General features: G+C 33.8%; 1 protein-coding gene and 2 long non-coding RNA genes across 3 annotated transcripts; 1 reads left to right on the forward strand and 2 right to left on the reverse strand.

The window, feature by feature from the left end:
• The first annotated feature begins 758 nt into the window (after window positions 1-758).
• Window positions 759-2,159, forward strand: LOC122305674. The gene is made up of 2 exons (XR_006241200.1): window positions 759-1,338; window positions 1,821-2,159. It is a non-coding gene; the product is annotated as an uncharacterized LOC122305674 (long non-coding RNA).
• Window positions 2,160-2,669: 510 nt separating this feature from the next.
• Window positions 2,670-5,193, reverse strand: LOC122305790. The gene is made up of 3 exons (XR_006241239.1): window positions 4,616-5,193; window positions 4,339-4,359; window positions 2,670-3,025 (listed from the first exon to the last, which is right to left on the reverse strand). It is a non-coding gene; the product is annotated as an uncharacterized LOC122305790 (long non-coding RNA).
• A 3,816-nt stretch (window positions 5,194-9,009) lies between these two features.
• LOC122303881 lies at window positions 9,010-10,729 on the reverse strand. Its single transcript, XM_043115875.1, has 3 exons — window positions 10,427-10,729; window positions 9,600-9,685; window positions 9,010-9,233 (listed from the first exon to the last, which is right to left on the reverse strand). Exons 1-3 carry the CDS (start codon window positions 10,632-10,634, stop codon window positions 9,153-9,155), a joined length of 375 nt encoding a protein of 124 aa, XP_042971809.1. The 5' UTR covers window positions 10,635-10,729; the 3' UTR covers window positions 9,010-9,152.
• Window positions 10,730-19,750: the final 9,021 nt, after the last annotated feature.

Consider the following 19,750-nt stretch of genomic DNA (forward strand, 5'->3'; position numbering starts at 1 on the left):
GGCTGAAGCAAATTTTACTTATTTAAGTAGCTCAATTACTTGAGCCCCCCCTTCAAGATCTTGAAAGACGAATTCGAGAGCGAAAAAAAAAAAAAAAAAATCGGCCTCATTTTCCGGATAGATGAGCTTGAAATTAAAGTTCTGACAAGTCAAGTGGCATTGCATTATTTGTCATATGACAGCAGATCAAGACTGAAATTTGAAAACTCTCTGCATACGCTGCATGCCTGTCCTTGTCTCCATCTTCTTAACCCCTTTTTTTGGTACAATTTTGGCCATTATTCTTTACGGTAATGGATAGAGGCTGCAACTACGAACATCCAACTTTCTCAAACACCCGCAATCAAAATATCTCCCATTAATTATCTCTACAGCAAGCTTTTAAAAAAGAAACAAGTCCACAGGGACCTTTTTCAATGGATGTTTTAGTATTTATATGAAGCTTGTACGTTCTCTGTATGGATTATAGAGGTCATTCATTTGCTATTAATCTTAGTTCGCCTAAACAATTTATGAAATTTTGTATTCAAAAATTCTAGTTACAGTCATATTTGCGTAGTCTTTTATATATTTTATTAATATAATTAGTTGTGTATTAAAAAAATTGATATAACAAATCATATCAATAAAATGTGCATAAAATATATAAAAGTAACTGTACGTAACATTATTTTATTTTTTTAATAATTATGTGGTTTGGCGGGTTCGTATGTTAGGAGAAATTATTTTTGTTTGAAATAAAATAATATAATGAAAAATGCTATGTACAACCGCCTCGCGTCCTCGCTGCGGCCTCGCATCCGACGTGGCAAAAAAATGAAACGGAGTCGTTTTCATTTCGAACCCCACGTCTTCACGTCCCACTCATTCTCTTTTCCGAAACGCTTTCGTCTTCGTCTTTTTCTTCTCCATCCCTAGAAATCGTCTTCTCCATCGTCTTCTTCTTCTTCTTCTCCATCCCTAGAAATCGTCGTCTTCTCCATCCAAAGGTCGTACCCAGAAAAATAGTTGGGTATTCAGACAAGTTTTGGACTTTTTCTCTATTGTCGCCTTCTCCGTCGTCTTCTCCATTACTCTACACAAGTAAAGCTTTTGTACTTAGGGTTAGAGTTCATGCAACAGGCCTATATTCGTGGGTATTCGGGAAAAAAAAAAAAACTTATTTCTTAAGGTTGATCTAGGGATTTGGCTGTTGTGGGCTTCCGGGATATTAATCCTAATTTCTAGGTATTCGGCCAAGTTCTGGACTTTTTCTTCACTTTTTAGATGGTTGTACATTTCAGATTTATCTCAGAGGGTATTGATCGAGGAGCATGGGACCATGACCAAAGTATAAGGGTGAACATGACAACTCTACCTTGATCTATTAAGTATTTGTTTTTGTAAATTCATTGATGTTATTATTTTTCCTTTTTTGTTTTATTTAGGATAATTAGCCGTCAAGACCTGTTTTCCATCTTACCTGTTATGTTGGGAATTATAGCATCTTGCATCAAGGGTTTAAAGATTGTTTAAAATGTATTTATATGAGTGGTTTAAGAAATAATTTTTTCAAGCAGTACCCATGAAGATTCTGTATGTGTGGACTGAGCATGGATAGGATTAGTTGCCAATGAAAAATTCAATCTGTGGCAAGGATTGCCAAATATATGATGCCGATAATTGTTTCCAGAAACTTGAAGCCAACCACTATTATATACATCTATCCATTGTGAGAATCCTAGTTTTCACTGATTCTATTGTCACTGCTTATTATGACCTCACATTTGCAATTTCTGCTTAGAATTGTAACTCTGATGGAACATACTTTTTAATTTCAGGTGGAACTTCCCTTTCCCAGATATGAGATGCTGTGCGTATAATGCCTGGCCTTCCTCTTCAAGCCATTTGATTATCTTGTATATGTGAAAAAGAGCCTAGGGCGATTGATACCCTGTTTGGAATAAAGAAACTAGATCGATAGCTCCTGCAGTCAATGTGTTTGTAAATCGATATATATATATATATATTAAGAAAGACTTAATCATGGATATATTCTACAAAGCTGCACTGATTCTAGGGATGTTATCAGTGTTTTATGCCTACATGAACACCTGGAACAAATTTGATGTAATATATTCTCCATCGTATGCACTTGTGATATAATATATTTGTTATCAGTGTTTTACTCCTATTTGGCATTTGATATTTGGATTGAACTGTCTTTAATGCAAACGATATTGATTCCAACCTCCATAACTCAACGAAGGAAACGGTCGACATAGTGAATCGATAAATAATATAAGTGCAACAAACAGAGCATTTGGTGAAAAAAGAAGCAGATTTTAATGCACATCTCAATAGTAGCGACAACAAATACAAACGATAGTGAAGCCAAGGTGGTGGCGATTAAAGTAAGTTGAATAACATCAAAAAGAAGTAAGTTGTATAACGTCAAAAAGATGATGGAGAATAGATCAACTATAGGTGGAGTTGTACAAACTGTAATAGCTGATTAGGAGAAATTGAACAATCGTGCATACAACAAACCAAAAACACGTGAATATAAGAGAGATTCACTAAATTGGATCTAAAATGTAAATCCATTAAATCCCTGAAAAAATTCCTTAAATCCATAAAAATACATTAAATCCACAAAAATTATTCCTGGATTATATTCAAGCCACAAATATACATTAAATCCCAAGAAAAATTCCTTAAATCCACAAAAATATCTCTGGATTACATTCAAACCACAAATATACATTAAATTTCGGGAAAAATTCCTTAAATCCACAAAAATATATTAAATCCTCAAAAAAATCCCTGGATTACATTCAAGCCACAAATATACATTAAAGCCATGGAAAAATTCCTTAAATCCATATTACACAATACACAAAATTGAAAGTTCAAAATATTACATAAATTACATTCAAACAGAACAAGTGGTAACTAGTGTTAAGACTGTATCATATCATTGCAGCGGTTGTGATCCATCCATCTCATAGTGCACCAGTTGTGGTCCATCTAACCCAAAGTGCATCTGTAAAGAATAAAACCCAAACCACATTCAAATTGATAAACAAAAAATAATATTAAATGGTGGAAAGATATGAACTAGTATCCAATGGCCATCCAATTGCAGGGAATCAGGTAATCTCGAAAAATGAATTAGTTGTTATAAGCTTGCTACCATTAACTTGAAAGATCACAATAAATACACAAAGAAACACATAAAGGGAAAGAACTAGAATGCTGAAATGTAGAATTATAAAAAATAAAAAATAAAAGTTCAGGAAAATATGAATTTGAGGGTGGTGAGACTATTCTGACCCACCTGGAAAGAAGGAAGGAAGGAATGAGGATGGAGGCAATATTGAGATACATGGGTTGATCTGATATATATTTTTGTCCTGATCCAATACTCTCTCTCATTTATTGCCGAGCACCCAGATCATGCCAAGGTATCAAAAGTTCAAAAAGTGCATTATATGCTGCAAATGCCTTATTAGTTCCTCCCACCCCCTTATCTTCTCTCCAAACCCTTTCCTTTTTCGTCTTCTAAATCCTGATATGATACATTTTAAGTGATTTTATAAACTAATTGCTTAAATGAAACATTATTTAAAATGTAACACCCTCCTTATATTTTCTAACATTTTCTCCCAATAAACATCCATTTAGTTCAGGGCTAAACGGTAAGAGGTATTTTCAGGGTATTTTTTTTTAATTCCCTAATTAGATGTAGACAAACTTAAGCCTAGGCAATTTACTACTAAGCTTTAAGCTTCTTACTGGTTAACCTATAACTAGTACCTAGCACAGTCCAAACCCTCAATCCTACAAATCAACATAAGACTTGAATCAGCTCAACACATAAGTTCTCTCCTCGTTGAACAAGAGGCCTAAGATCAGAGCTTGCCCACCTCAACAAAGAAAGAAATTTAAGGTACGAAAAAAGACTAGGACCTTGTTTTCTAGTAATCGGTTCAATAAACCTTCATTAGGCCCACCCAGAAAACAAACAGAAAAGGTATTCATATCCTTGATAGTAAAAGAAAATCAAAATGCCAAAAAGGTGCAAAACGCAAAGGGTGTTTTCACATAAACTGGTCAATCAACATAACCCAAAACGTGAAGGGGATGAGCAAAACTAAATGAAGTCACTGCACAAACAGATGCTGAAAGCCCACGAGTATTGCAACAAAAAAAAAGGCAGATATAAGATAGAGATAAAAAGATATTTTTTACAACTTTAGAGATCGACAATGGCGCACAGAGCAAAAAAGCTTCAGAGATCAACAATGGCCACAGAAGAAATAGCAGAACTTGAAGAAATAACAGCAAAGTTATTACCTTTCATGTAATTTGCTTTCTCTGGCAAAGCAAAAAAGAAAAGAAAAGCATCAACGCGTTGACAATAAAAACAAAACCATTCATCTTTGTTTATCTGCTTGTACTTTGGTGCGTGAAATTTATTTATCTGCTTGTATTTTGGTGCGTGAAATTTATTTATCTGCTTGTATTCATCTCTGTTTATCTGTTTGTATTTTGGTGTGTGAAAATTTCAATTCAATACAGTCATTTGTGAGATTTTAGCAGATCTAGCTACTGGATTCAGAGGATAATATACCTTCAATAGCCAAGGACCAGATGAACCAGTCGCTCTCTCCCCTACAACGATGACCGCGACCAGTAGCTCTCTCACCCACGAAGATGACCGCGACTTAGAGATGTGGACTATCCCACGACGGCAACCGCAACAACCGAACGAGGAGAAGAAGCTCGACAGTGGCTCAGACGAAAATGGAAACCCACGCAAAAATGAAAACAATACCCATTTCATTTCATTTTAGTTCCCGCTTTCTTTTTCTTCTTTTTTTTTTTTTTAAAAAAAAAAAGTTAGATGACATGGCATATGCCACATCAGCCGGGGACGCGGAGGGGACGCAACCCCGGTGGTATATAGAAGAACTGTAATATAATACACGCTTGCTTCCTTAAAAGGGTAGAAACGCATTAACCGGACTCAAAAGAAAATAGAAAGGGAAGATGAATCCTTTTGGAGAGGTTTTAGACATAGAGACGTCATAAGTTCATAACTACCAATGGTGGCCTTGTTGGGCTCAAAGATAATGAGTAAATGGCGAACCCCTTCCCCGTCCCCCGTTGAGGCTCTCCATAACTCGTCATTGTCTCACCGATTGGTACTTTTCTTTTAATTTAAAATTGTATTTTCTGTGTTATCCAATCTCATCTTGCAAAACCCGAATTTTTTATTTTTTATTTTTATTTTTTTTTATTTTTTATTTTTTTTTTATCTGGCGTTTAATGGTGTTGGGTGTTTTATAATGTCTGGATTTTTTATTATCATGTTTACAATTTTCCTAACCTTGTGGTTTTGATTGGATAGAATTGGGTTTAGGGTTTGGGTCGATGATAATTGGATCTAGTTTTGTTGAGTTTGTGATTTTTTCTGATCTCTGGGTTACCTTTTACTTGGTAGCTGAAAAAATTTATGCAAAATGATAGAGAAAATGATTATCAATACGTTTGTTTATGGTTTTATGCAAAACTGATTTGTGGGATTTGAAAGTATATGGAAATAGGTGGTGTATGAGGGTTAGTTCAGTAGAGCTTTGGGTTAACCTTATATTTTATACTTAATATGAGTAATTTTGTTCAAAACTTATGCAATGAGTATATGATGTTAATTCGTACTCGTGCCTCATACATTTAATACAATACCTATACAAAAATTTAATGCAATCAATTTTTATGATTAATATAGTGAATGAATACGGATAGTATCTCTTAAATGATTGTGCTTTGTAGCTTTTGTTAAACTGTGACATAATTGAAGTTGATTCCAATTCTGAATATATGGAGCTTGTATTTTAGTTAACTTTCTAAGTTCTAACACTCTGATTGAAGCCATGTTATTTCTTTTAATGCTGCTTTACATATTGTGACTATAAGTGTGACAGTTATTTAATTTCAGCTCTAATGTAGCTCTAGATTTAACTTTAGTAAGGAAAAAGTAGGTCCTAGATGTTAGTCTGATTGGGCCATCATTTCACTTGTAGAGTGATGAATCTATATATATATATATATATACACGTTGCTGTTGAATGAGTGGCTATAGATAAATCATGATTTTAAGTTTGCTGAATCTTCTACTGAATTTTGTTTTATTAGTCGAGCTTGTTTGTTATTCTCTTTAAGATATTTTTGTTGAGACTCTTGATTGTTATTTTCATAGTAATTTATTTTCTTTCTTCCATTTTTTTAGTTTATTTTATAAAAATAAAGTTTATTGCACTATATTTCTTTCTGTTTTAGTTTTACGAATGGAACTCAATATCCAAAGGTTTCTAAATTGTATTGTGTCCTAAATTTTAGTTCTAAATTGTTTTTTATTCTTTCTTAAGGTAAAATTCAATTCAAAAGTACATTGAGGTGGTGGAGAAGCTTATTGCAAATAGAAAACGACTTGCAGAAGCTCCTCCTATGAAACCTCAGCAACAAGCAAAAAAGTAATCTGATGTGAAGTAGGCAATAAAAAACAAACCAATCCAATGTGAAGTAGAAATTAAAAGAGAGAAGACCAAAAGCAATAGATATAGAGTAGCACTACGTGTCATGAATTTTGTCCTTATTTGTACTTTTGTCAAATCATTGTAAGTTTATTACAAACAAAGGTACATTGATATTATCTTGAATTATGTGTTATAAATTGGGTAGGTTATATTTTGAGCTCTGTTCACAATTTAGATTGTGTTGTTGTGAGTTTAAGAAGTATTTTGATTGTAAGTTTCTTGAATTGTCTTGAATAAAGTCTCAATAGCCTCTGTTTATAAAGTATTTTGGTTTTAACTTATGAATTATGCTGTTGAAATGACACCAGGTATTAAACTATGACATAATTGTGTTAAAATGTATTTTTTTTTTTTTTTTATTTCTCTACATAGCTGCATCCAAATTTTTGGAAACGCAACTTAGTGTGTGAACCATGATCAACCATGCAACAAACATTGGTCCCCATAAGAAGCATATGTCCATCTTCACATGTTAGGATTTGTGTTTGGTTGCCACAACATCCATTAGATGCTTAAAACTATTAAAGTTGATAAACAATATTTACAACCATTCAATACTTTTAATTATGAATTGTAGAAAATAGTAGAGCCAAAAATAACATGTAAAATAGAACTTGACTAATCATTAACACCAACATCATTAAACATGGTTATAACCATTCAACAGCATTACAAGTGAAAGTCAAAAATTACATGTACAAAAAGCTGATTGATCTATTAAACTAGTATTAAAATTTGTACAAAATACACATTTCCCAACATAGTACACCAACTTCACAGTATTTACAACTTGCACAAAATACAACCTCCTCTCCTTTATTAGAACCATGTACAATTCAATTAACTTACTCCAAGTCGAGAGAGCAACTTGTGGGAGTAGAGCTGCATAGTGATGGATTTTAGTCTAGAGGAAGGGGGAGAGACAGTTGGACGTGGAGGTCACCGTTTGCTTGCGGTGGTGATCGGTGATTTTCGTGGGCCATAATTTGTGGATTTAGCATAGGGGAAGTAAGGTAGTCCATGCTTAACCCAACTAAAAACAAAAATTATTGTAACCTATTGAGCAATAATATAAAGATTATATAACCATCAACACACATTATGAAATTAGAACGGTTCAATATGGTTAAAATTACATAAATGTAGAATTGCATTATATAATTATATATGAAAAAGAAGAGAATGATATAGCTAACACATTAAATACTTCTATCATTTAGGAAATAACCCAAACACCCTCTTAAGTAAGTTAAGGTTTCATATCATAATTAATTTAGGTAGTCCCATTATAGCATGAACAAATGAATCAAGACTAAAGATAAAAGCATATTACATACTCACTCACGAAAGAAAGCTAGAACAACATTTTGTACCCACAAAATCATATGAAAATATGGAAGGGAAAAAAGAAGAGAACTTTAAAAGTAGAACAAAAGGATGAAAGCTTAAGTTGTATAGAATAATGATCTGTTAAGAAGAAAGGGACAAAAATAGAGCAATATATCAAAAAAGAAATAATTTGTTGAAAAAATAATTTGTAGAAACAAGCCATGGTAAAAAAGAAAAAAAGCTTACACAAACTATACCAGAAAGTAAACGAGAGACTTCCTAATTACAAAAGCAGTCTCCATTACCAAAGTGATAGAGCCAACCATATAGTGCGCTCAACAGAACTCATACTAAACATGTTCATTGTTCTTATAAAAATTTTGTTAAATAAATTCACAAAAATCAAAAGGAAAAAAATACTAGAGAGAGTATGTGTTAAAAACAAGCAATGCTTGTATCTAGTCCGATAGGGTAAATCCTTTATTTGGTTGGATTAGGGATTATGTGAGTGTAACTATAATTCTTTCTCAGAAACAGCAAAAAAAAAAAATTTAGACCCTTTTATGCGAATAAAGTAATTATTATTTTTTCTTTTCTATAGAAGATGGGTATATTGTAGAGTTTGGTTGAGGATTCGTTAGCATGGAGAGTTTGTTTAAGCAACTCCTAGTCAGACCATGAGAGAGAGAAGGAGAGTGGGATTGAAGCTCACCAAAGGCTTTGTTTGAATAGAAAACTCTCTACAGCGTTGATATAGACCGTGGTGGCCGAGACGAGGGTTTTGTAGAAAAGAGAGAACAATGAGAGCATAAAGACTAACCTACCCTTGTGGATGATGGTGGCCGGATTTTGGATTTGAAATTTGGGGGAGACGAGACTAGAGAAGGTGCTACGTGGGTTTGAGCAGATTTCTAATTTTTTTTCATTTACGATTTTAGACTTTAGTCCCACCAGGCGCCAGCCCTTTTGTGAGTAAAAGAGAAAAAAAAAAAATCCACTTAGGACTATTGTATATTCTGTTGTGTAAATTGACGTGCGTATACCATTTCTCAAAAAGAAAAACCTACAAATACTGAATAATAAGAGAGAGAGAGAGAGAGAGCAAAATGGTCATAATCTGATCATCTCCCACGAATCACCGCAGCCATATTATTATTACAGAAACCAGGCAAAAAGGAAAATAAGGGGGAGAAAAACACAAAAAAATAAAAGAAAATTTAATCCAGCGAGAAGGAATATTTCTCAGATGGCAGGTGCCATTAATATCGAGCGGTCTCTCTCATCCTTATCAGCGCCTATTTTGCTTTCCAGCTGTGGAACCACCTGTTGGACATATAAATCATAGAGATCAACTGCATGCCTTCTCAAATCGATTCCAAGAAAGTAAATGAACCAGACGTTGTGGGAGTGCGAGTAACATCAACTTTTGAGAGTACTCGAAATAGTATTTTGCCAAAGACAAAGCTCTGTGTATACGAAAAAAGCTCGATGACTATTATAAGGCCGTTCATGGTTGGCGAGAGCCATATATATCAGAGAGATCGGGTTGAAATTCTTACAACCCATTATTCCATATTCATGATGGTTGAAAATAACTTCAAATTCTAACATGTTTCAACCCAGTCAATAAAAAAAAAAAAAAAATTAAGAACGCAGTGTATTATGTTTATTGCAACAATATGTAACAACCTGATCTGGAGTTGGTTTGCAGGGGCGAGATGATACCCTCCTCCTTGCTCTCTTGTCAGACCTACAGACCATTCTGGCTCCTCGGACTGCAAGAAAACCAAAAAAGAGAACTGGCATCATTTACTAGGTTTGGGTATCAAATAATAACTGAGAGTCTGAGATTGCAGTATATTATTTTATTTATTATTTTTTAGTATTATTTAATATTTTATTATTATTATTTACAATTCTCTTAAAGATCCAAACGTAAATAAATATTAAAATAATAAGAAAACTTGAAATCAGAATGCCACAAATATCTCGAGGCATATTTGACGAGTAATGACCCTACTTTTACTAATTTTTTATACTATTGATGTGATTAGTTGATCAATTCTTTTAACAATCAATCACAACACTAAAATGCATAGAAGAATACATAAAATGACTTGAGATAAAATTTTTGATATTCGACAGGACCCAAACTTTTGCAGCTTGTGTTTATTTTGGCCACTCGAAACCCATTAATTTCACAAGTTTAAACCGATGATTCATCTGTCAAATATTGATCACCTCTACATATTTATATCTAGCAAAAGGGATATATATATATATATATATATTACATATATATTATTAACATAGAATGTGAACTAAACAAGAGTAGAATGTGAACTAAACAAGAGTACTCTAAAATCTCCACCATGAATAAATGAAAAGCCCATTGACAGGATCAAGAGATTGCATGTACGTGCTCCGCTTGCACACCAGTGCACGATTAGAATTTAGATCACAGCCGATGAACACAAACACTCAGAGATCAAAACATTATTTGATATTAATTTTACCTGGGGTGGCGTGTCTTTCTCTTCTATGCGTCTTCGAATCTAATGTCGACTCCGAGCTGTCCGGCAAGTCACGGTCCAGGCGGAGAGCAATCCGACCGTTGCTCTCAAACATTGCACGCACAAAGGAGGCCTCCATGGTGTTTAAGAACAGCAAGTGCTTCTCGTTGGTCCACGAACCAGTTTGAAGGGTCAGAAAGTGCGAGTCCATGTCACAGGAAAACCACCTCTAAGTCGGCCGAGAAACAGTCTAATGGTTTTAACGGAGGAGAGATGCTTTGTAAATTTCGTAGGAAATCGCACGCTTTCATGGGCTTTATATAGTGTAATATTATAGGGTAGAAAGAGGTTGTTCAAGATGGAGTACTAGAACCAACCACTCGCTGTCTTTGTGGTACACGCGCGGTACGTGCATGTGTTTTTCTTGATTTCTGCTTTCGGAATCGACGTGTAAATATATTGCTTGAATTTATTTCACATGAATAATTCATTTCTTTTTATAAACAAAATAAAAAATTGGTTCATAACGTGAAAGAGGGCGAGTAGCAAAGAGTTTATGTACAAGAGCGGCTACCGGTATGAATAATGTCGGTAAAAATATCTTGGAGCTTTTAAGAAGACTTGGAATTTTCAGGAACTGAGATATTTTTTAGTAGAATTAAGGAAATAAATATAGCTTCAGAAAAAAATATCTGTTAAGGAGGATTTTTATTTTATGTGATCGATGCTGACTGTATCAACTTCAGCCGATACGGCCTCGTGATATTTTCTTTTTCTTTTAGGCGTTACGTGATGATCCGAAAATATCCTTTTGTTAGAGAACTCACGATGGTTTTGTAAAATGAAAAAATCTATTCTTTATTTATTTTTTATTATTTTTTTATCATATTATAATATAATATTAAAATTAAATAATAAAAATAAAATGATGAATAACATTACTTTTATAAAATATATCTCATGCTTAAATACGTAAATTTTTGTTTAAAAGCAGATCCAATGCACCTCTAAGGGCAGTTGATATTGGCCTGGCCAAGCTAAAGTTAAAATATCTAAAACACCTCTATTTCATTATCTTCAACAAAATATCTTTAAAGTATTTTTATAATATGATCCCATGTTTTGAGTTTTTTAATTTTTATTTTGTGTGTATATGATGGAATTATATATCATTGTATAGAAAAATATATTGTAAATATCAAATGATAGAAAGATATTGTAAATTTATTGATAGTTAGAAAAATATTAAATTGAGAAGAATAAAAAAATACTATTTAAATTATATGAAGGAAAAATAAATAAACTTATTTATGATATATTGTAAAAATTATTATGTAAAATAAAATATAAATTTTAGTAATATATTTTAAAAAATATGATAAAGAAAAGGTCAAAGAGTACTTATGTGCATTAATGTATACTTGCATGGAAAATAATAGACATATAACATTTTTTATATAATTATATTTTTAATGAAGGGTAATTTCCGCATGTTGTTCGGGCTTTGTCTGTTCGACGTGGGAGGGGACACGCTTTTATGAACAAGCGAATAACAAGTAAAATACAAAACTCCAATCCGTCACTGTTATATTACTAAATATCCAATTTTTAAGCCAACAGTTTTCTAAGGCGGTTTGAATATTAATTTGGTTAAATATTTAAATTTTAAGATTATAATATTTTATTACACTTTAAAATCTGACATATACAGCGGTCTCCTCTGTTGACATTAATATGATGATACTTTTTTTTTTTTTTTTTTATAACTTCTCTCATTTATCAATATTTAATAAATCAACATCATTCCAATAAAAATCATGCACAGTACAAGCAAAATATCTACACGAAGGAAAAATATAATTGCAAGTATAATTATGTACTAATCTGTGCACCAATATGATGTGATGGATCAAAAAGTAGATTTGATTAAAAATAGTGTTAATTTAAATTTTAAGTATGAATAAATCAGTATTGGTGTACAGATTAGTGTCCAACTGTATTTATATATAGCAAAACTCTTACACGAATTGGGAGTATTCTGTCTCTTTGGCCCCTCAGACTTGACCAATTGTAACTGCAAGAGCCAAGAGGTTCCCAACCTCGATCTCATATTTTAATATTTCAAATAATTGTGTCACTTACCGCTATTATATATTTAATTAGAAATATTGTGTTCTTTGTGCGCTATGGTTTTCTAGTATTTATATTGTACACTTTTTACCTACTAAGTAATTATTAGCTACTTATGAGATACGGATACGAGCACATACCACTTCTGTCTTGATGTGCACATTTCCTCAAAGGAGTTTTCTTGCAGGCAGCCAGTGGACGAAATTGTGCACCAATACTAATGTTGATTAAATGATACGACACGTTTTATCTGAAGTAGAAAGAGATAAAATTCAAATCAACCATACGTTTTGCCTTTTTGGTTTCCCTCTTTTTTCATTCTTAGCTGTATCAGGCTTTGCTTTCTCCCGTCTAAAACTCCTTATCTCTCTCTCTCTCTCTCTCTCTCTCTCTCTCTCTCTCTCTCTCTCTCTCTCTCTCTCTCTCTCTCTCTCTCTCTCTCTCTCTCTCTCTCTCTCTCCTGACAACCATGTCTTTCCTGAATTTTTTTGGTAAAATATATTTTTGCTTATTCGATCTATTATCTATGATATATATTGCAGTTTTAGTTATTTGATTTGTACGTATTGCTAGGGGTTGTCGACTACGCTGGGCTGCCGCGGCTAGTTTGGGTGAAGAGGAAACATCCTGGTCTGTTTTTATAGAGTAAAACAAAGGCTTGTGGTGTTTAACGAGGCTTGGGTGGTGTTCCCGGTGGCGTGGGTTGGAGGTTGGTGGTGGAAGGTAGTGATTGTGGTTTTCTTTCGGAATAATGATAGCCTTATCACTATTTTACCACTCTTTTACCACTTTTTTTAATTTTTTAATTTTTTTAAAAATTTTTCTTTTACTTAATGATTAAGCAAGTGACTATCACTAAAATTATATATTTTTAAAATTTTTTCTTAATGACTAAGGATATTAAAAAAATACTTAAAAGAAAATGATAAAAAATCAAATACACTATAAGTGGTAAAATAGTGGTAAAAGAGTGGTAAGTGTATCATTACCCTTTCTTTCGGAGGTGCAGGGGCTGCTGATCCTCACATGGGTAGCTATGAGTTGTTTCTGCATGTTGCCAATGGGTGTTATTCTGTGGTTTGGGCTGTTGTTGTGATAGGGGTGGTGTGGTTTTACGATAGTAGCTGCCTGATCATGCAACGGTGTCGTGGGTAAGAGAAAAGAATTGATGATGGTGATTGTTGTGAAAAACGATGACAATAAAGTAAAAACTAATATGGAACGAGAAAAAAATCACACACTACATAAGATTTACGTGGTTCGACAAATTTCCTACGTCCATGGAAACTGCAAAGGATTTTATTATTGAGGAATATCACACTACAATGATAGATCAATTATTGTACGTCCACAGTATTTCTACAATACGACCATATGATATAATAATCATATATATGGTCAAATGGCAGAAAAAACCCTAGATCCGTGTAAAACACATGTTCGCTTGAGAGGTGTGTCGAGCTAGCGTCGAGTGAACTTCCTTCCTGCATCCGTTCGAGCTCACTGTCAAGCTAACATCGAGCGTTCGAATCTGCCTGATTTCGCTCGAGCGGCTAATGCCTCAGCTCTAGCGATGTGGACCAAACTCCACAGTACTCAACAATTCTCCCACTTGAAGACTGGTACACTCGCTATATCGTCGTCTTTCTCAAACATGATATCCTCCACCTCTGCAACTCACTACCCCTGTTTTCATGCTAGAAGACCAACTGAAGTTGCGCACAACTTTAGTTTCTCAAGTACTTTGTCAACATATCAGCAGGGTTCCTGCTTCCACAAATCTTCTCAAGTAATAACTATCTGTCATCTAACAATGATCGTATGAAGTGATACCTGATCTAAATGTGCTTGATCTTGGAATGAAATGCTGGATTCTTGGCAAGGAATATGGCACTCCAACTATCACTATAGAGAGTGCATGATCGTATGAAGTGATATCTGATCTGAATGTGTTTGGTCTTGGAATGAAATGCTGGATTCTTGACAAGGAATATGACACTCTAACTATCACTGTAGAGAGTGTATTTCTGATTCTTTTTACCCAATTCCTCCAAGAAGCCCTGTATCTATATCATTTTCTTTGCAGCTTCTGACACTGCAATATACTCAGCTTCTGTAGTAGACAAAGAAACTATTTTCTATAGATTAGAACCCCATGACACTGCAATACCACTAAGTGTATAAATAAAGCTCGTGGTACTCTTTCTGCTATCAATATCTCCAGCTAGATTAGCATCAACATAGCCCTGCACCTCCAAGCACTCTCTAGACAAACACAAACAGGTTTATGAGGAGCTCTTTAGGTACCTCAAAATCCATTTCACTGCTTCCCAATATTATTTTCCTGGGTTACTCATGTAACAGCCCGCTAGAAATTCAATTGTGAAATTTCTATTAACTTTAGGAATCTCGTGAAAACCCCATAAGTTTTCACGAATCCATTAATCGTATAGGTTTTTGTCTAACTATATAGTTAGTGTTATTATTTACTATGGTATCAGAAATGTGTTTTTGATTATTGGAGATAGTTAGAAGTGTCAAAATGTATTATGGTTTGTGCCATTAAACTCGGAGGGTTATTTAAAGTCTTATGGCGCAATAACATTTTTTCATATTTTCGGACAAAACGTCTATTCAAAACTGTAGATATTATTGGATAAAAAAAAATATCTTGAGGTAATTTTCGTGAATATTATTGGGTAAAAATATTTTGAGTTGATTTTTATAGATATTATTAGATAAAAATATTTTAAGTTGATTTTTTGTAGATATTATTGGATAGAATATTATGAAATAATCTTTTATAGATATTTTGGGTAGGAGAAAACTACACTCAACTCTCGACTCCAGTCTTATCATCCTCCTTATCTCGTCCATAAGTAGCTCCAGCTATCACCTACAAACTTATCTTCATTTACACGTTCCTTTAAAAGAATATCAAATACTTTCTCTCGGATAGCTTTTAGGAGTTCTTTTACACGCCCATTTCGAAGCTTTTGTAAGTATTTTATCATAAAGTCTCATTCCTATAAGTTGTTCCTTTTTGAGTCTAGTTTACATGGATATATTATTTGTCCCATTTGAAGATCATTTGGTCAGTCAAATATTATATAAACTATAGAAAGGTCATTCTGGGAGATAAACTGGAGAATATGTTATAGTTTGGAGTTTTTGACCAAGCTAATGGATAGATATTGGTCCGAAATTTTTATGGAGTATTGTTAACATGTATATGTGACTATTGGTTGAGGATTTTTGCATGATTAAAGGTTTTGATGAAAGATTTTCTTAGATTTAGAAACTTAGAAACTGGAAGACGAAAAACAGTTTCTGTTTTGAGAAAGTTTAACTCTTTGGTGGTCTAAACCTATTCTAATGACTTTAATAATTTTATTGGAGGATCCTAAGCATCTTATATACATGTTATATTATTATTTTGAAGATATTTGATGTTAGTTTCAAATATATGAAATTTTATGCAAAGAGATATTCAGATAAGCTAAAGTGTGGATATTCTTGGCTAAATTTATGTTTTGGTTAATTTCTAACCATGTGATCTTGAATTAGAAGCTTATATATGTTTTAGGACATCTTTTTAAACCATGTGATGGTTTGGTTTGAAGATCATATATTTATAAGTCATAGATAAAGAGATTTATCAAAACTAGTTGAGGAAAAAGTGTCTGTTTTTAGACTAAGTGTAAAACCAAAAACTCCAAATGTTATTTTGTGATTTTGGTGACTTTAGTTTGATGATTTAAAGCATGGTTGATGTTAGGATAATATTATGAATATGTTAGAAGTAAGATTTGATTTTTGAAATTCTTGGAGATGTTTTGATTTAAGGTCAAAACTTGTGATTCAAGTGCTTGGATCTTTTTACAAAAAAGTTTGGTGTTAATTATTAGCTTTTTCTAAATGGATGTTTTAAGTATGATTTTGAACTTAGGATTGGAAGATGTTTGTTGCAAAATTTTGGTTTAAGCATGAGTTTTGAAGTAGGAAGGAATTGCAACAAAAATCAAGGGAAATGGCCTATGGATGTTTCGGCCATAGTATGTTCTTCATAGTTGTGTTTTGTTTTAAATTTTTCTAAGTTGATATTTAAGTTTAGAACAAAATTTACGTGAGGAATGTAAATTTTGGAAACTTTTGGAGTTAGTATGCAAAATCCTTAAATTATGGGTAAAACGGTCAGTTTCCCACATGTAGAGAGTAAAATGAAAATTTTACTCTTTAAGTTAGTATTTTTCATATTTCAAATTATTAGTGATTTAGTTCTAACTTTTAGAATCACTAATTACAATTCCTCGTGATCGCACTTGAAGTTTTATAAGAAACGCGGAGATCGAGGTAAGTTAGCTTTTAACTTACTAGCAGTCTACTGTGTATGTGTGCTAAGTAAAGGAACTACAGTGTATGTATGTGTGTTATCATATATGTCATACCATGCCAAGTTATCACGTAATTGTCTATTATACAGAATTTATTCTGTCATTAAATTTGTATTTGTTACATAATATATTCTGTCATGTATTACTGTACCTTACAAGTACGTCATGCTAAGTATGCCATCTATTACATGTATGTCAAGTCATATAATATTCACTGTTGCAAGTATGTCATGTTAAATATGTTGTCTATTATATGTTATGCTATGTTACGAAATGTTTCTATCTCAAGTTGGTCATGTATTTCAAGTTATGTTCAAGTCACGTTATGTTACGTCAGGGCTTCAGTCATTTCGTGTTTCAGTCATTTCGTATTCCAGTCACGTTTCATCTTGATTACTTATGTATGGGGTCACAGCAATTGTGGCACATACACTACGTGAGACACAGCAATTGTGACACATAGAATACATGGAGCCACAACAGCTGTGGAGTATGTATTTAAGCAGTTAAAGAATAAGTTTCCGTAGAATACATGGGACCACAACAACTGTGGAGTATGTATTTACACGTAGAATACATGGGGCCACAACAACTGTGGAGTATGTATTTTTCATGTTAAGTCAAGTTTGTGTAGAATACATGGGGCCACAACAACTGTGGAGTATGTATTTACACGTAGAATACATGGGGCCACAACAACTGTGGAGTATGTATTTTTCATGTTAATTCAAGTTTCAAAGCAAGTTCATGCTAAGTCAAGTTTCAGATCAAGTTCATGTCAAGTCAAGTTCAATTTATGTTTCAATTTAAGTTATGTCAATTATACTATGTTGTACGCCAAGTTATGCTTTAATTACTTATGAATTTGATTATGCATTTATGCTTTTACTGTCATCCATGCATTATTAGCTTGTGTGAAAGTTTTTTGTTAACTTACTGAGATTTGTAATCAAATCTCACTTTGGTAGTCCCAACTACCATTCCTCCCGAATGGTAGATCTTGTTACAGGACCTGAAGGAGAATCAGGAGCTGATCAACTAGATACAGTTGACTAAGTAACGGTGCGACATAAATGTTAATATAGTAATTACGTAAATTACTACTTGTACGATTGAGTTGCATCTCTAGTACTTTTTGGATCATAACTATTTTGGACTAGTGTTGTGATCTTAGTTGTTCAATGGATTTTTATGTATGAAGTATGTTTTAAGCATTTGAGATATTTTCAATTTGGTGTATAGTATTGCTAAAGAAAAAATTTATCCGCTGCGAATATTGCATATTGTTAGATGCATGTTAGGAATATTGCATCTTATATGTCATGAACGGGGGCAGGTAACCTTCTGTTGTATGTCTCGACGCTTCAAATGTCTGTCCGATCCCAAACGAAATTTGGGGGCGTCACAACTCATGTATCTTCTCACAACTCCCACTGCATGGGCGATATTCGATCTTGTGCAAACCATAACATACATAAGTGAACCAATAGCTAAGGCATAAGGAACCTTACTCATGTAATCTTGTTCCTTCTCTGACTGAAGTGACTGATTCTTGCTGAGTCTGAAGTGACTGCCAAAGGGTGTGCCAACTAGTTTGGCCTTGTTCATATTGAACCTGCTGAGTACCTTTTTTACATACTCGGTCTGCGAGAGTCTCAACGTACCTCTGACTCTATCTCTGACAATTCTCATGCCAATGATTTGCTTTGCAGCTCTCAAATCCTTCATTGCAAAGTGTTCTGACATCTACTTCTTCAGATTATTGATCTTGTCAATACTAACCCCTGCAATAAGCATGTCATCCACATACAACAACAGAATAATGTAAGAATTGTCAAAGTGCCTGATATAGCAACAGTGATCTGCCTGACATCTAATGTACCATGCACTGTGCATGAAATTATCAAATTTATTGTACCACTGTTTAGGAGCTTGCTTTAGGCCATACAAGCTCTTTTTCAATCTGCAAACTGAATCTTCCTTTCCCTGTACCACAAACCCCTCAGGCTGGTGCATATAGATATCTTCTTCAAGGTCTCCATGAAGAAAAGTTGTATTCACATCTAACTGCTCAGGAAATAAATCTTCAGTAGCAACCATAGCTAGTACCATCTTGATGGTTGTGATCTTCACCACGAGAGAAAAGATCTTAAAGTAATCAATACCATGCTTCTGCTAAAAGTCTTTTACAACAAGTCTGGTCTTGTACCTCTTACTGCCATCATGCTTAGTTTTCACCTGGTACACCCACTTGTTGTGTAATGCATTCTTTCCCGATGGAAGTTCTGTCAACTCCCATTTCTGATTCCCTAACAGGGAATCCATCTCATCTTTCATGGCCAGCTCCCACTTGTTAGAATTTTCATCTTGCAAGGTTTCTTCATAACTTTGCAGTTCTCCACCATCTGTTAACATAATGTAATTCAAAATAGGTGAGAAACGTTGTGGAGGACGTATGGTCCTAACTGACCTGTGAACTGCAACTATAGGAATGGACGGTTCTGAAACTGCCTGCGGAATAATAGGAATTGGTGCACTGAACCCACTCTCCCTGTCACTCACATCTCTACACTGCACTGTGACATCTGGTAGGTCATCCAATCTTACAAACTTGGACTCCTGAGGAGCTATTACAGAAGCTATACTAGACTTATCCTTGTACATAATTTTCTCATTGAAAATCACATTCCTGATTCTTATGATCTTTCGACCCTGATCATCCCAGAAACAATAGCTAAATGCCTCATCTCCATAGTTAATGAAATAACATTTCTTTGACTTAGCCTCAAATTTACTACGAGCA

The sequence above is a fragment of the Carya illinoinensis genome, chromosome 3 (genome assembly GCF_018687715.1).
Source record: "Carya illinoinensis cultivar Pawnee chromosome 3, C.illinoinensisPawnee_v1, whole genome shotgun sequence".
Lineage (NCBI taxonomy): Eukaryota > Viridiplantae > Streptophyta > Magnoliopsida > Fagales > Juglandaceae > Carya > Carya illinoinensis.

What these genes read in the sequence shown, in the direction of transcription:
- LOC122303881 (XM_043115875.1), bottom strand. Translation starts at nt 10,634, where the DNA reads ATGGACTCGCACTTTCTGACCCTTCAAACTGGTTCGTGGACCAACGAG. An exon ending in AGAAAGACACGCCACCCCAG is followed by an intron (nt 9,686 to 10,426) that starts GTAAAATTAATA and finishes GTTTTCTTGCAG; the next exon opens with TCCGAGGAGCCAGAATGGTC. An exon ending in GCAAACCAACTCCAGATCAG is followed by an intron (nt 9,234 to 9,599) that starts GTTGTTACATAT and finishes TATGTCCAACAG; the next exon opens with GTGGTTCCACAGCTGGAAAG.